At 40.7% G+C, this 18,420-nt stretch overlaps 1 protein-coding gene across 3 annotated transcripts in view; it reads right to left on the reverse strand.

The window, feature by feature from the left end:
- Positions 1 to 18,420, reverse strand: part of acot7 (acyl-CoA thioesterase 7) — a 47,371-nt gene that overhangs the window by 8,766 nt on the left and 20,185 nt on the right. For all 3 annotated transcript variants that reach the window (XM_061835299.1, XM_061835291.1, XM_061835282.1), the window contains 3 exons: positions 18,137 to 18,223; positions 4,115 to 4,231; positions 2,220 to 2,404 (listed from right to left, as the gene is read on the reverse strand). In XM_061835299.1, coding sequence (XP_061691283.1) covers positions 2,220 to 2,404; positions 4,115 to 4,231; positions 18,137 to 18,223 — 389 coding nt within the window. The remainder of the gene's footprint in view (positions 1 to 2,219; positions 2,405 to 4,114; positions 4,232 to 18,136; positions 18,224 to 18,420) is intronic.

Below are 18,420 nucleotides of genomic sequence, written 5' to 3' on the forward strand. Positions count from 1 at the left end.
CCATCAGATGTGGGGACAGGAACTGAGTTCACATGGATACTCCCTCATTAATATCTTGTTTCCTTCCGTGTTTAAATTGAGAAAGGGGGAAGACTGAAATAGCAAAACCGAGCCTCGTGTGGCTCACGTTCTCAAAGAAATGCACATGCTCAGTGATGTCTTCAAGATACTGCAAATCTACATGCACCCACACACTGGAGAAATGATGTAGGGAGCCTTTCACTTCAAATAAACATGTCAGTCCTTTCTCTCTGTATTTATGTCCAACATTATCTCTCAAGACATCATTTGGCAAGCTATACCAGAATCGTGCAGGTTCCATTTACAGAGCCAGGCATGAATGATTAAAATCATCAGGAGTGTTCATTTGCTCCTCTTTTCATTTGTTCACTTGCTTCTCTTTTCATGAAATTGAGATTTGATGATTCATTACAGCAAGGGCTATTATGGCTGCAGTTATGTGCCATTAAAAAAAAAAAAAAAGACAGGAGCTCCGCATTGGAGATGGTGAAGTGGTTCTAATGAAAGCGTAGAAGCTGGCACACAAAAGGCGACGCAAACAAGTTTGTGTCAAATGGAAATGGGGACAGTGGCAGGCGCTTTTGAAAGTGGAGGCTGGCAAAAGAGGTGGATTGGATTCAAATGTCTGTATGGTGAAAGCAAAAGCAAACAGGTGTGTTTCACACACACACACATGCACACATGGAATCCACTACCATGAAAACTTCATGTTCTTTGATGGCCTGTCTGCTTCACAGTCAATAGGATCCAAGTGGGAATCTGGACTCTGGCTTTCCTGAATGGAGTTTGCATGTTTATTCTCCAGAGGTGGCAGTAGTAGAAAGTACTCACACTCGGTATTAATAAGTAGAAGACTGGTATAAATAGAAGTACTGATTCAACTCCCAAAAGCAAAAAAAAAAGGTACAGTCTTAAAAGTACTTTAACTACAAAGTTAAAGTGTAAAAATTCATTTTTAGACACATACATACATACATACATAGAAAGTAGTGGCCAGTCTAGAATAAACAAGTTTGCTTCAAACTGCTGAGACTGACAGTCCTGTTTGTTTTGTTTACAAAGTTTACAGTAAATATAGAAAATCACAAACAAGCTTGAATTTGTAGTAATTCACTATCGTTATGTTTGTGGCTTAACGAAGAGCATCAATGTCACAGAAAAGATGATATAACAATACTCGGAAGCATATAAAGTATTTTTTGTACTCCACAAAGCAAGATATATAATCACACCTTTGAGCCAACATTGTTCTTTGTGTCTTTTCAACAAATCTACGTTATCTGCATATGTGCACCAGACCTCCCCCTGGAGGTCAATGTGCACACAACAGAAGCCGCACATATACTGTACAATGCATAAAGGATAATTTCACATGTATGAGAAGTGTTACATCCATCCATCCATCTTTTTTCTTAGCCGCTTATCCTCACGAGGGTCGTGAGAGTGCTGGAGCCTGTCCCAGCTGTCAACGGGCAGGAGGTGGAGTACACCTTGAACTGGTTGCCTGCCAATAGCAGGGCACATAGAGACAAACAGCCGCACTCACAATCACACCTAGGGGCAATTTAGAGTCTCCAATTAATGATGCATGTTTTTGGAATGTGGAAGTAAACCGGAGTGCCCGGAGGAAACCCACGCCACACTTGGAGGAAACTCACGCAGGGACAGGGAGAACATGCAAACTCCACACAGGCGGGTTCGGGATTGAACCCGGGACCTCAAAACTGTGAAGCTAATTGTTTCCAGCCGAGCCACCATGCTGCCAAAAATGAAACATTTTTATCCATAGGATAAGACCACCAGGCATTATCAAGTATCAGTGCCTCGATGAACACTCAAATGTCAGTACTACTACTTGTATTCTTGAAAAGGACTCAACCAAAAGGATTGACAAAGTAATGTGGGGCCTCGTTACGCAGCTTCAATGGTGAAGTAACCCTATCACAGCATTTCCATCCATCCAGGTCCCACAAGGGAGGCCAAGTTCAAATTGGACTGATGTGTGAAACCTCATTATCTGCATGTAATCTGCTGAGCTACACAGCAAAGCACTAATCACTCAATGTACATCAAATATACAAAAAAACAAGAATTCACTCTCTAAGATGTCTGACTTCATGGACAATTAAGGGGATAGGTTATAACGGGGACTGCGACATTTGAGGTCCATAGTTGAGTGTCTGCAAGATGTCACCCACCTTAAGAGGAGGAACGGGCTGAGCTTTGCCATACTTGTCCAGTGAGATGAAGGTGAAGAAGGCAGAGACCGCACGGTAGCTCACTTTCTCCGTGTCGACCAGCGAGCAGGCATCTACCACCACCTCGATCTCCATGGACTTGTTGCTGACGAATGTCAGACGGCCCGTTACAGTCACCACACAGCCTTAAGGGGAAGGGGGGAAAGGACAATGCACGTTTGGTCATTTTTGGTTTTGCTTTGTTTACATCCATACATTGTTCGTTTAGTAAGAAATGTAATTCAACTGCTTTCAAATGGCAAAATACAATATTGTTTGTCAAATCAAATCAAAATGAGAGACCTAAAACTGATCTTTGCAATATTTAAGGAGCTACTGCTAAAAAGCCTGGCAGGTGAAACCAATCATGTAATGGACTTTTCTTTTCGCCATGAACATCAAGAGACAGGCACAAGGAATTTAACAACGGTGTTATGTGTTTCTGTTTAATAAACTGTAGGACACTATATTCTTCATACATATGTTAGACAGCAAATAAAGAAATAAACCCTGTGTGCGCTTTTATTAATATATATATATTATTCTACCCTTGTTAGTGCCGTTGTTTCATTACTTGTTTTAATGTGCTCCAAGTCTAGTACCGCTGGTTGCCATGGAAATTTGGAAGGAACGCATCACTGCAAGCTTGAGTTCTAGTTTGAAGCTCAAATAATAGAGTACAAGGAAAATGAATGCCTTTGAGCGGCAAAACATTCATTTAGATGTCACATATGATGTAGAATCCTATCATCTGCATGCTTTAATTCGGTAAATAAGTCTTTTGTTTTTTTATTGTGTAGGCCCTAAAAATTGTCATCCATCATCAAGGTTCATTTCAACAAGTAAAAGAAAACTGTTGGAAGGATTTCAATTAGAGTTGCGCAAATGTTTATGCTTATTTGATGTTTAAACTATACAAATGAGCCAGGCCATTCATAGGTGAGGGAAAGATTTTAAATGAGCATATAAATGGGTTTATTTTATGAATATACAGAAATGAATTAATGAATTATTCATTAAATCTCTGTTGTAATTTGAAAATAAATGCAATATTTTAAAATTTATAAATCTTTCTGATTAACCATGCATCCATTATCTGAGCTCCTTCTCCTCACAAGGGTCGGTCGGGGGAGTGCTGGAGCCAATCCCAGCCAACTTCGGTCAAGAGGCGGCGTACACCTTTGACTGGCTGTCAGCCAAAATCGCAGGACACATAGAGACAAAAAACCATTGGCACTCACGATCACACCAAAGAGCAATTTTGAATCTCCAATGAATCCAGGGTTTTGGGATGTGGGAGGAAACTAATTCATTAACCAACTTTACTAAACGAAATGAACAAATAAAAAGGACCAACTCTCCCTGAGCTGGTGCTCCTCCACATTGAGCAGAGCAAGATGAGGTAGCTCGGAAATGTGGTTAGGATGCCCCGCGGGGGCCTCCCTGGTAAGGTGTTCTGGGGTCATCTCACCGGAAGAAGGCCAAGGACACGCTGGAGAGACTACATCTCTCAGATGGCCTGGGACCACTTCCGCATCCCCCAGGAAGAGCTCGACAAAGTGCCTGGGGAGGGGACAGTCTTGACTTTCTTACGAAAAAAAATGGACTGATGGATGGATGATTTGATGTGCTAATAGAAATTTTGTTTTGACAAATTTGCTCTCTCGCCAAAGCCTGAAGGTTTTGTACTAATATTAACTGACATTTGGACGTGTTGATAATTCCTACCACCTTCACTCAGGCCCCGGTTCAAACTGAAGAAAAACAGTTTCAAAATGTGATGCTGCCATTGCCGTACATCACTCTAAGTATCGTGTTGCTTTGTTGATGAGCAGTGTTGTCACCACAGTGGTCACCTTTCTTAATCTTGCGATGAAAGTTGATGGCATCCACAGAGGCAGTGACAATGTTGGTGTTGCAGTGGCGTGCGGCCACAATGCCAGCAACCTCGTCCATCAGCTTCATGGTCACGCCTGTTCAACACAAAAACAGGCATACGTCAGTCACATGGGACGTAATCCCTGCGATAAATTAGGGGTGACTGTACCTCTTTAGAGGCTAGCATTGTTGTCCAGGATTCTAACTGGACTGCAAACAAAGAAACTGACAATTTAGTATTCAGTCAAACCTGTGTAGGTTTATGGTGACTAGGAGGAAGCTACAGTACCAACAGAAAACTGACAAGCACAGTATATACAGCATTTAGAATAGTTTCAAATTCAAAGGTGGGGGGATGATATTTGTTTTCAGTGATTTTTCAATTTGAAGACTGCATTCATTCAGAAAGCTTACAGGGCACGTTGCCAGATTTCACATTAAAAGCTGATACATTTTTAAAGAGGTACAAAGTAACCCAGCGGGATTGCAATGAAAACTACAGATTGCAACACAAAGCACAAATGGAGATGCCATAATTGAAAATACATCTTTATGATTTGTTTGTGAATTTGTGCTTAAAATGAAGGAAACTTCTTATTGGTTTAAAATAGAAGCGTCACCATTCTACAAATGTGGAAATTGCAGACCACTTGGGGGGGCTGTTAAAGCATTGGAGTTTATTTTATTTTATGATTTTGATTTTCATTTTTAGATTATTTACTGCATTTCTGTCAAAGTCCTGTTGTCTGCCTTTTCAGTCAATGTCATTGTCAATAGCTGAGAGACATGCAAATCATTATTTGAAGTCACTAACAATGTGCATAGAAGTTATGACACGCAGCAGCATCGATAACAGGGGACCAGTACGTAGCATAGATCACCCGGCAAGTAAATGCACGTCATTGCTGTTTTCATTTTCAATGAAAAATTCCCAACTCACAACATAAACGCACAGATGTCTTCAGCAGGTTGAGATTTTTCATTTGATTCCATTGGTGTTTTGTCTCAGTGAGCGCTATCCACATCCACATGCCATTTCTGAAAGAGCTGCAATTTCTAGTAATAAAGTGTAGTTGCCAGATTCATTCCTCCTGAGTCTCACATGCAACCTAAAATCAATAAGTCTGCTTTGGATGGCGTTTTTAGCTCCGACCATCTGCACGGTGCAGGGAGCTCGATATGTGGGAGTACAAACAAGAATGTGCTGCCTGCTGTATTCACATAAAAGACAGCCTGTTAGGATGATTTCAAATAAAAATGTGTTATTACTCCAACATTTTGTCCTCCTAAATCCATGAAAATTCCACAGTAATTTTATCAACAAGACACATAAATCTTTGGTAAAAGTTTGATATGGAATATATAATGTCTTCGTGATGCTGCTTCATTCAGTTGCACCATCCGCGACTTCACATTGCCTCTGCTGTCAAAATCATTCAGGAATCTGATGTCACTTCTAAATGTGCAGTCGTCTCCTCTGAGCTTTCTAGCTCTCACAGACCTGTAACTTCTTCTTCAAGACCCCCACTGTTCTCCACCCACGACCTCTGTTAATAGCACCCATTTGAATTTGTTATCAGTATAAAAGATTGAGTCAAATTCGTTTATCTTTACTATAGACAGCGGACTAAACCAAACAGAATATCATGTGAAATTGACCCACCCTCTTTGAGGAATGAAGAAAGGTGGACCACTGGTCCCTTTTTCAAGAAAGAAGGTAGACTGAACCAATCAGGGTATAGGACGAGGGAGTCCCACCCCTTTCCTGTGGGGTCCATTTGTCACGCTGTGTGACTCGCTGCTTGTTTCAAAGTTAGTGTACAGAGCGAAGAACAAGGTGAAAATAACAAATACATAAATTGTGTGAAATTAAAGATGATGCTGCAAAATGTGTAAAAATCATATATGTTCGCTTGAGGAACAGTCGTAACATCCACGGCTGTGACAGCACTGCGTTAACAGCAGGTGGAAGAAATTGAAGTCAGCAGCAGCAACCTGGAGGTAAACGAGTCGCCACAAAAGCAGACTTTACAAACTGGAGGTCAGAGTGAATGACAACATGTGACTGCCAGCATGCAGGTTGGAAACTTTGAATATAAAAAAATGAACATCGAAGTGCTGGAGCTAGTATCCATCACATGTCGTGAAGCAGTTGAACTTAAAATGTAATAAATGTTTTAAATTTTTCCTCTTTTTTTCATTTTACATTGTGACCAAAATCTGGCAGCCATGGCATGTTATTCGAATAAAATTAAAAATGGTTAATGCAGAGACGCGTTTGATGAGTAGCAAGTTTTAATTTTTAGGCTATTCCAGATATTTACAGTAGATTAGTGTTGAAAGGCTGCTTAGTAGTTTAAATTAGTAGGAACTCTCTATGGTGCAACTAAAAATGTTAAAATATGTTATACCTTGAAGTTGACATTTTTTTTATTTCTGTGACCACTTTACAAATTGTAATTAACACCTCCATGTCTGGTCAAGCCAGACTGTTGACGTAGTAGTTGAGGAGAGAGAAGAACATAAATAGTGACGAATACTTCCCCATAACAATCAGATTTGGGTTTGGAATAGCTGTAAAATAAATTATTTCAGGCAAGCCATGATGTCCATATAGTCCTACTTGGTTTTGGTAAGATAACTGCGAGGAACTGGTCTAAGCCAAACATCGTCGCATGATGTTACCACTGCCATGCTTCACTGTCGGTTTTAGAGGAAATCAAGAAACTTGTGTGTTTCGGGGGGTTTTCAGTGCTCAGGGCGCACTTCCACCAAAGAGATCACCCATACTCAATTATTAAATACACTTTGATGGGTTGCAACATCTAATTATGCTACTGATAAGCAACATGTGCTCACATAGGCACAGTTCAGTCAATACATACTCGTGTGTGAAAACGTCATAAAGGGAACAAAAGGGCACATCAAAGTGGCCCCCAGCGCCTCTGGTACTTTTACTAATGAGCTGGGTTGCGTCTGCGCCAAACGTACCTTCTGGAATTATGGCCAAAAGGTTCAACCTAGGTTTCATCAGACCATAACAAAATCTGCCAAATACATAGGGGAGGAGGGGGGGGGGGTGATTTTTGTTTCCTCAACATAACGTCATACGATAATTTCCCTTTTCTTGACAGAGAGCGAGAACAAGTCGTTAGGAATACTTTAAAATGTGTGTCTCAATACATGTAAATGTGTTTGTGTGTGTCAAAGGAAAAACTATTTCAAAATTTGTTTATGGGGCTCTATATCACAGATTGTCATCTATCGTGGTGGGTGTGGAACATATTCCCTGTGATAAACGGGGCTCCTGTCTATAGTAAACAACACAATTCTCATTACGCCGTGAAAAAGAGACATAAAAGGTTGATGTGAGACTGAGAATGAGGACAAGCAAGGCCAAGACAGCCCAAGGGCCGCTGTTACACATTCACAGGGTGACATGTCACACTATGACTCCCTTTGCCGTAGGGCGGGAACAAGCCAGGGGGTGGACTGGGAAGGAGGGTTGCGGTGTCATGGCATTGCTCTGTGTGAGAAAAGGAAAGAGAGCTCACTCGGAAAGAGGGGTGGGGATCCAATTATTAAGCCAGTCCCCAGTGCAGCCCAGTTTGACAGAGGGCAGAACACCTCATGATCACACTCCTTGCCACCGCCTCCCCAAATCTTCATGTGCATTGCGCTCCATTGGCATCAGAAGAGTAGAGGTCGGTCTTCAAGGCTTCATAGCGCGTCAACATTTCATATGAGCACACTCAGATGTTACAAAGAGGGTCAGGCTGATGTAAAGGGGAGGGAGTGAAAAAGAGAGGTCGGCGTGACCTCTCGCAGCCTTGACACAAAGTATATTGTATGCGCCCCGAGCCTTAATTATTGAATAATCCAGTCTGTCATACTGCAAAAAAAGAAATTTACGGCACATAAGTGGAGGTGGTTCTCTTCATAATATCTGTGATTAATCTTGAGATGCATCACAATGAAATACCGCAGAGCAGTGGCAGGTGGTCAAGAAGGACGCTTGGGGCACCGCCCCACTGCTCAGCAGTCACAGTGAACAATACTAATTAAATATTAGAATACAAATACTACAAATGTGTGTGGATGTCAAAACATAAACCAATAACATGCTACCTTTTTGTCAACAGGTGTCCTCTATTTAGTGACATTGTTATTAAAACATGACTAAAACACAATTAGGAGTCACTGATGGTGTAGTGGTACACACGTCTTCCTTTGGTGCGGGCAGCGTGGGATCGATTCCCACTCAGTGATGTTGTCAATATCTGCCCTGCAACTGGCTGGCGACCAGTTCAGGGTGTAGTCTGCCTTTTGCCCGAAGCTAGCTGGGATAGGCTCCAGCTTCCCCGCGTTCCTTGTGAGGATAAGCGGCTTGGATAATGACATGACAAAAGACAATTATGATTTTGGAAATGCAGCTGGTCCATGTATTTAAGCTGTTAGAAATGTAACAGGGTAACCGTTTCAATTATTTTCTCAAAGTGATGTAATATATACCTATACCTAATGACATTTTGATTACTTCTCTTTTCTGTTTTTTTTTTTTTTTTTTAATGAATGCAGAATAAGAAGCCCTGGATGTTTCCTCCCAAAAAGTGAATTAAAACCATCCATCCATTTTCCAAGCTGCTTATCCTCACAAGGGTCGCAGGAGTGCTGGATCCTGTCCCAGCTAACTTCGAAAGGCGGACTACACCGTGAACTGATTGCCAGAACCATATATGACAATTTTGAAATTAACTATATATTGATTGTGGACACTTTGTGGCTTTTTTAAAACGTAACTAAAACTGTAATCAGAGAAATTTCCGGAACTGTAATTTAACTACGCATTTTTCGCAAATAATGTAAGGATATACTAACATACATTTTGTAATTAAATTAAATAATGTAGTTATATGTACATTAATAGTCTACTTTAGTAGTTTAGTTTAGCTTTACATCCATCCCTTTTCTGTGCAGCTGTCGTTTTTTGTATCCTGCTCAAGGATGCTGGACCCGGTCCCAGCTGACTTCGAGGACCAGTCCACACACTGGACTGGTCACAAGCAAATCCAGCCTTTTTTCACCATGCTAAATGGCGCAACTATTACTACTAAAATTCTTTTTCTCAGACAGAATATTGCACTATTAATTGTTTTGTTTTTGTTTTTTGTTTTTTTAGCAAAGGATCAAAAGAACTAGACAAATGGAAAAGCAAGTATGTGTTTACAGTCCATCTAAAGTGAAAACAATTATGTCTACACCACAGAGAAGAGTAAAGTTGACAAAGTGAGCCCAGTCATGCACTTGGACCCTATTTTTGCCACATACAAAATGTTATCATGTATATTAAATATTTTGAAATAAAAATCTCTTAATTTAATTCATATAGTCTTTACAGTACTTTTAAGCATCCAAGAAAATGCCTCTAATGTTATCGGTTGGGGATTGCCATGATGGGCTTTGATGGGTTAACAAGCGTAGTCCTCAATTCATTTTGCTTATATGTCATTTTTGTGGAAATTGTAATTCGTTATTGTTGTCTACATCCCAGGAGGCCGTCATGATTTGCTCAAAATCGCACCTCAACCACTATGTTCATTTTAATCCAATTCTATTCTTGATTTTCTGGATTTTGGTAAAACCAATCATTACAATGATGCCCCATCAGGTCTATCAGTAAACCAGTACCTCCCGCAGGTCCTTTTGTCACTTCTTAAACTCCTTTCATTGCCCTCCGGTCACTTTCTTATCCACTCCCCTGGAAGCGCTTTGATCGTGGACCGCATGATATTGCTCAAACTGCCTCCTAATGAGTAGTAACTATGGAAACGGTTTCTGTTGGTGCCTCCCAGAAATCCACCCACATCACTGTGGAAACCGCCATAAACGGTTGTTTATTCTCCCTTAGGCTTTAATAAGCATACAGTTTACAAAATTACAGAGAAGTGCTGACTGCGTTATTGTGCACACTCAGCAACAGGCAAAGGACTGGAGATTGAGTATCTTCCATGGAAACATTACAGTTCAATATTTGATGTTTGTCATGTCATTCAAGTTTACTTCAGTTGCATTCACAGTACTGTCTCCTTCAAAAGCTGTAGAGTACTGTAATGTAGTACTGTATTTTGACAATATTTGCAGTAGTCATACTCCATTTGCACAATAATATCTGCATTCTTCTTCTGTCCTTTTGTGATATCGTTGTCCACTTTCATGATGCAGAACATTCATCTACTTCGAACTTGATATCACGTTTCTTAGAACGATAAGCAACTTTGCGCTGAAACGATTGCAGCTCTGAGACCTCAACTGAATGCAAACCAAGCAGTGCTTCACAAACATATAAGATCACCTGCCATAAACACAAGAAGTGTTTGAATTACGACTTTTTCAGTTTTAGTGAGTGTTTGTTCTGTTTTTGGGCACGTTACCTATTTCAAGGTTTAATGGTGTGAATTTAGCAGCGAAATGACAAAATGGAACCGTTTTCACTGCACTTATTCCAATTAGACCAAGCTGTGGTCCACCTGTGGAAATCAACCGCTGTTTCCATGGAAACAGTTGATACACTTCCTTAGAACATCGGCTAAGGATAGTGGGGGTCAAAATTAATGAGGAGAAGTAGGCAGATGATTGTGAACATGCAGCAAAGAAAAGGAATGTAAAAGTGTTGGTTTGAGCGAATGTTAGGTTAAAGACATCGGGACATCTCAGTCTCATGTCTGGTCTTGAAAAACATTTTCAACATTGGCTCAGGACATCGTCACAAAACCTGCCTTTGCATGTAGGGTTTGAGTCTCACATTTGGCAAAAGTCTTCTTTTTTTTTTTTTTTTTTTTTAAAGCAGCTGCACTTTTTATTATGCATGTAAATTGTGATTGAGGGACCCTGACCAAAGAGGCACGATTCACTGTTGTGAAATCTTGGATCATTGAGTTTTGTATAGCTTTCTGCCAATCATCCTCACAATGGTGGCAGGTGTGTGTGTGTACCACCACACCATCAGAGACCTTATTATGACTACATTTTGTGTAAATTGTAGCTGCATCTAAAGTTAAAGTGAACGTACATTGTACATTCCTTGTTTATTGCTGCTTTGTTCCGTATTTTTTAACACTTCCCCAATTGACTATCCTGTCTTGATTTGCTTTGTTTTTTGTATGCTCAAAAAATGGGGGGGTGGGGGGGGGGTAATATACTGAAAAGTAAAAACATTATTGGCAGCAGGGATGCCAGGTATTTCCAGTAACTTTAAAGAGCGTTCACTGTCATTTGAATTTAACATTATGGTACCATAATTTGGATTACAGCATTGTCACCGCAATCCAACATTGATTTTAACGGTCCTGTACATGTATATTACCATATTATGGTTTACAGCACAGGTGTCAAAGTCTGGCCCTTCGGCCCGCGAGGCAATTTAAAATGAATATTAGAGCTGGCCCGCCGGTATTACACACTTGTTTGGTTCCATAGTAAAAGGTTCATTTGTTCAACCTTGGCCCGCATCTTTGTTCAATTTAAAATTTTGTCCCTCTGTGAATTTGAGTTTGACACCCGTGGTTTACAGTATGTTACCTTAATTTAACGGTGCATGGTGGTAATTGATTTTAATAAATAAAGCATTACTTTTTATTGTCGCAAAGACATGCTCACAAGATTTTTACTCCACATTTAAGCCATCATAGCTGTAGATGGGTGTGGGGTTGGATGGTCCATTATTTTTTCTTGAAATTAATGTAAATCCATCCATCCTTTTTCCACTACTTAGCCACGTTCAGGTCGCGGAGGCAGTAGCTTTAGAAGGGATTCCCAGACTTCCCTCTCCTCAGCAACTTCATCCATCTCTTTCGGAGCGATCCCAAAGCATTCCCAGACCATCTGGGAAACGTAGTCTCCCCAACATGTCTTGGGTCATCCTCAGGGTCTCGTCATGGTAGGACAAGCCCTAAACACCTCACCAGGGAGGGATCCTAATCAGATCCCCAAGTCAACTCATCTGCCTCCTCTCAATGGAGACAAAGCGGCAGCTGTACTCTGAGCCCCTCCAGGATGCCCGAGCTTCGGACCCTATCTCGAAGGGAGAGGCCAGACACAACTGCGGAGGAAAATCATTTCAGACATTTGGATCTCGAATCTTGTTGTTTCAGTCAAGACCCACAGCTGGTGACCATAGCTGGGAGTAGGAATGTAGATTACCCCAGTGAATTGATTTTTGTCTTAGCTCGTTCTTCACCACAACGGACCAATACAAAGTCCGCATCTCTGCAGACTCTGGACCAATTCACCTGTCAATCGCCCTTTTTAATCTTCCCTTACTCATGCACAAGACCCCAAGATACTCAAACTCCTCCACTTGGGGCAGGATCTTCCTGGAGAGGGCAAGCCAAACTTTTCATGCTGAAGACCATGGTCTCAGATTTCACACTCTGCTGCAAACTGCTTCAGTGAGAGTTGGAGATTGATGAAGCCAACAGAACCACATCATCTGCATAAAGCAGAGATGCAATACTGAAGCCACCAAACCGGACCTCCTCTATCCCTCGGTTTAGTCTGTCCATAAAACCTATGAACAGAATTAGTGACAAAGGACAGTCAAACCCTCACTGGCAACAAATCCAAATTGCTGCCAGCAATGCGGACCAAACTCTGACACTTATCTTACATGGACTAAACAGCCTGTATTAGGGGGTTCAGCACCCCATACCCTTAAGGACCTCCCACATGATTTCCCAAGGGACACGGTGGAATTCCTTCTCTAAGTCCACAAAACACATTTCGACTGGCTCGGCAAACTCCCATTTACCCTCAAGGACCCTGCTGAGGATGTAGAGCTTGTCCAGTCTTCGACAGCCAGGACGACAACCATACTACTCTCCTCTGTTATTCAACTCCCTGATGGACCCTCCTCTCCAGCACCCCTGAATAGACCTTATGAGGGAGGCTGAAGAGTGTAATCCCCCTGTAGTTACAAGTCACCCTCCAGTCCCCCTTCTTCAAAAGAAGGACTACCACGCTAGTCTGCTAACAAAGAGGCACTGGGCATACCCATAACTGGGCAACTCCAGAGGGAAATATAATCCAACCCCCCTCAAGAGGACTGGTACCAGAGACCAAACTGTGTGTGGAGACCAGATCCCCTTACACAGAAGCTACACAGGAGGGAGAAAAAAACTTGTTGACAGAATCAATAAATTAATGGGGTTTGATGAAGAAAGTAGCGGTACTGGCTTGTCTCACAATGCTGCAAAGGTTCATTAGATATTACTTAAATACCCTGCAAATAATGTTAGTAACCCTTTTAAGTAAAGAAATATTGTTGAAGTAGACGTCCACCTTACTTTTTCAATCCAGAGCTATTGTGTTTTAAGTCTTGAACTCCATGTGAACAAATACAGGAAGTTATTATTTTGTACTCATGTGTATTTAATTAAGTTCTGTCAATTTTATATTTTTAAACGTTTTATTCCTTTGAAAATTTGATGACAGATTTTTACATGGCATTAAAAATTTAAATTTTGCAAAATTTACACATTCATATATATTTTTCTTCTTCCTGAGTCAATAACATAACATTTAGATCAATAGTATCAAACTGAATTGCAACCCAAAAGAATCAAATCAAATTACAACCTTAAGAATCTAAAATGACTCAAACCCTGACGTTTTTTTTTTTTTTAACAATGTTCTATTATAAAAGACGATTCAGTATTATGTAAGTGTATGGGGTATAAATGAAGAGTGGATCCGGCGTAAAAATTGTGCCAAACATATATGTGCGTTCATCTGAGATGACACGCTGTGGCGACCCCAAAAGGGACAAGCCGAAAGATGGGAGGGAGGGATAAGTTATAGTTTAGAAGGGCGCATTCACACTTTTGTGTTGACTTTTTGCTTTGCATACTGAAGTAGAATAATAATTGTGCAGCTTAATTCATATCACCATGAAAATGCAAATAATACACACTCACCGAAATTAAACTAACCACTACAGTTGCAGTACCTCTTAAAACCCACTCAACAACCTGAACTGGTTTTAATTCTCCACTGGTAAACTCTTCCTGCAGTATAAATGAAATGCATAATAAATAATGTACAATTGATACATTAGGCAGGTCCATCGCTATTGCACTCATAAACATTACAGTGAATCCCCCATTTATCGCAAGTGGTACCTTCTAGCGCGAAATTCATAACAGATGAAAACCTGTAATGAAGAATATACTACTGCATATATTAAAAAATATATAGACTTTATAACCATCCCATACAGTTCAAAAACTTGTTAAACCATAGTTATTAAAACAGTTTTTAAACATTGTAACTGTATTTGAAAACAAAAACTGTATAAAAGGTATTGAAAACACTATGTATGTATTATAGCTTACATGGATGTGGCCTATAAGAGGCGAGGCCTGATGGGGTGGCATGTAATGCTGGCAAATCAGCATGTCAGGATGTGAGCTGTGGCAGACAGCAGCTCTTGCGTATGTGTGTTAATTGTGTTTTTCTGTTTTCCTGGGGTTCAGTAAAGACCTGAGGAGTGCATCAACATATGTGGCTCTCCTTTCCCACAAGTGAGGGCATTATAGTCAGTACAATGTGAGTGTGTGTGTGTGTGTGTGTATGTGTGTGGGAGGGGGGGGGTCATTCAAACAAATGTAATACAGTGGGAAAACATTGGAAAATATTATATTCTATTACACATTCCCCCACCATATTTACTATTTGAAATACCATCATAAACTATTTAAAATTTCCGTAATTGACCCAAAAGAGGAATTTCATGATGTCAATATGCAGGAGATTTGGAATCAACACACAAAAGTTATGACTTCTCCAACTGTTGGAATGGATGCAATGTCACTTATTCCTCTGTTGCTATATTCAATAAGAGTACTCCTCAAAATTTCCGGCGTTTTAGCAGCAGGGTGCCCTGGTGTTCTTGTGTTTGTGCGTGTGTTTTAGGTCTCCTTAGGCTCCAGCTAACTAGGTCACACTTATACAGAGCAGGAAGGGAACATACAGAAAATTATTAATTTGTATTCTCAAATAGAAGTCAATTCTCTCAAGATAGAGAGGGTGAGAGCAGAAGAGGAGAAAAAGGGAGGTTGCCTGACCTGACTCTTGCTTATGTAAACAAAATAAGTGTAGTGCAAGCAGCAGCAGCGAGCAACGGGAAACATTGCCCTAATGAGAAATTGCATGTATAAAGATAGTGCGGGGGGGAATGCTTGTTCCGTTTGAGTCTTAATTGGACAGATGTCTCAGCAAGAACTCCAAATTAAAAAGCCAAGCGTGACATGTGCAACATTTATCTGTCCCTGCCCTCCATGCGCTCTCTCCTGCTCGTCTTGCTCACATCTCTCTTGGTGTTGTCATGCCCTCTTTACACTCATGACATTGGCAGGAATACCACCAGAACCAAAGCAATACACAATAGACAGTGAGGAGAGCTGTTTGGAAACACCTCCAAAGCAATTCAGTGCACATTGCAAGATCATAGGAAAACTTGAATTGGTTTGGCGTAGAGGACCTTGACCTCAACTCCATTTAAAAAAAAAAAAAAAAAAAAAAAACAAAAAAAACTTGAACTAGAACGATGATGGTGAGCCAGGATCTCTTTTGGATTCAACATTAGTGATCTCGAAAATGGACAAAAATTCCTACAGACATGCTAAAAAAATCTTGCAAAGAGTCCTTCCAGAGGACTGGAAAGTGTTAGAGCAGCAAAACGAAATGCTTTCTTCTTCTAGTCAAGTATCTTGGCCACTCACTTGAGTGGAATGAGGGAACAAGTTGTAAAATATCTTGACAATATCACACTTTTCCTCAGTATTTAGTTGAAACACCCTTTTGAGCTAATACAGCTATGAGTTTTTTTTTGGTGGGGGGATGATGCAACACGTTTTTCACACCTAGATTTGGGGATCCTCTCCAGTTCTGTCGGATTGGATAGTAACTGTGGGTGGACAGCCATTTTCAGGTCTGTTTTACGTTTCTCACTTGGGTTTAAGCCAGCGCTCTGGCTCTCTTCTTCTCTCGATTGCTTAGTTTGGGTGGATGGCCAACTCTGGGAAGGGTTCTGGTCGTCCCAAACATTTCCATTTAAGGGTTACGGTGGCTACTGTGCTCTTAGGAACATTAAGTGCAGCAGAACTTTTTGTAACCTTGGCCAGATCTGTTCCTTGCCATAATTCTGTCTGAGCTCTTCAGGCTGTTCCTTGGAGCTCATGAATCTCATTTGCTCAAACATGCGGTGTGAGCTATAAGATCTTATATCATGTCCAAGCAGTATAACCAAACACAGCTGAACTCCAATGAAGGTGTAGAACCATCTCAAGGATGATCACAAAGAAATGGATAGCACCCACGTTAAATATAAGAGTGTTAAAGTAAACGGTCTGAATACTTATGGCTGTGTGATAGATCATTTTTTCTTTTTTAGAAAATAGCAAAAACTGCAACAATTCTGGGTTTTTTTTCTGTCAGTATGGGTGCTCCATGTACAATGTACATTGAGGACTTAAATGATTTGAGCAAATGGCTGCAAGTTAAAGTAAAATGTCTAAGGGGGTGTGAATACTTTCCGTACCCACTGTATTATCCTCTGTGCAGGACAATCATAAGAATCACAAAAATAAACAAATCTAACTGATTTAGACAGTCATTGTTTTTTGTCCTTTTCCATTCATTTAATAATCCCTCTTCAACATCCTTTGTGAGTCATCCCAACTCCCTTTTGTCTCTTCTCTTCTGTGGGAGTCTCGGCTTCATCCTCCCCTTAAGGGGGCATCCACACATCACCATGAGACCGTGGGTTCTGTCTGCTGCATTGTTCAAACCCAATCACAGAGATGCTACTTCCTCCTGTATTGCTTGCTGTTGCTTACTTTTGAGAGTGAGGAGCAAACTGTAGAAAAAGTAACAAACGCATATTCTGGGGTTTGTGAACCAATCCCACCATTAATATTTAACTGCAGTGGATGTACTGCTGGTACAGTGTGTGTTGAAAAGAGAGCTTGTATATCAAGTATGGAATGTCAAAAGCGCTGCTTCTGCTGTCTGCATATCAACGTGAGAGTAAATAGGTGACAAAAATACATCCTGCATGACATTTTGTAGATTGGTGCTATAGCTTCCAAATGTTTAATTGCGGCAATAACTTTATTGATCTCCAAAGGGACTGTCAATCCATAAATTAAGCTCCAAACCAGACCGAGTAAGCACATCTTAGGTGTTAAATTCACCAAGTCCCGACTGACTAAAATACTGCCATCTCAAAAGGCATCAGTCACGGTTGTGTGTCAGCATTTTCAAGGAGCCCAAGCAACTCTGAGTGCAAAAGCAACAAGGTGTGGAAACAACTATGCAATAAATATAAAGCATTAAGCCCTCTTTCGGGAATGACTGTAAAAGCGTCAGAAAAGAATCTGGACCAATAAATCACAAGGTAACTCAAGTGTAAACTATAGGTGATTAAAACATATTGCTGAGGGTGCAATATACTAAAACTTGTTTGAAAAGTATAAAGTGCTACATGACACTGTTCTACTCTGGTCACATAGTTGACCGTAATGTGCAATGCAAAGAAGATGACAACTGCCGCTAGTTTTGGGGTTTTTTTCCCACCAGAGTTGTATTTGTTGGATCTGGTGGGTCACTGCCCCAACCATACTCTGGTATAAGCAGACTGCAAAAGCATGAAGTTGAAATAAATCCCTCAACCTTTACCTTTATCTAAAACAACATTTTACAGGTCCTTCATTTGAATCTTGTGTCACCTCTCTATAAAGTTACAATTGGTCATGTGGTTATTGCGCAATCCTGTCAGCAAACTAAGTCATCCACCAACATGGCTAACCAATTCACACAAACACATCGCTGCTGGATTTCTATCACATTTTAGTCATTCAATGCTTTTTAGCTAGCTAGCATCTATTTACATACAGGCCTATAGCAGTCAGTTTGCAACCACTGAGGCAAGCTCGTGAACTCACCTCCGTGAACGTAATCGTGTAGTGTGCAGTCAGAGGGACCCACCAGATGGATCAGATTGGACTGGCTGAAGCCAACTGTGTATTTTTCTGCAATGCAAAAGAACAATACATTCCACGTGTACATTTTTCCCCATGTTGCTGCAACAAGCAAAACTGCGCATGTGCTGATGACAACACACCAAGACACAATGCTGTAACATTTTGGCGCATCCTCTGTTTGAATGACCATGATGACATTGAAGGAACAGTTAATTGTACATACTTTCTTCTTGGATGTAAATACA

The sequence above is a fragment of the Syngnathoides biaculeatus genome, chromosome 2, assembly GCF_019802595.1.
Source record: "Syngnathoides biaculeatus isolate LvHL_M chromosome 2, ASM1980259v1, whole genome shotgun sequence".
NCBI classification, from domain to species: domain Eukaryota; kingdom Metazoa; phylum Chordata; class Actinopteri; order Syngnathiformes; family Syngnathidae; genus Syngnathoides; species Syngnathoides biaculeatus.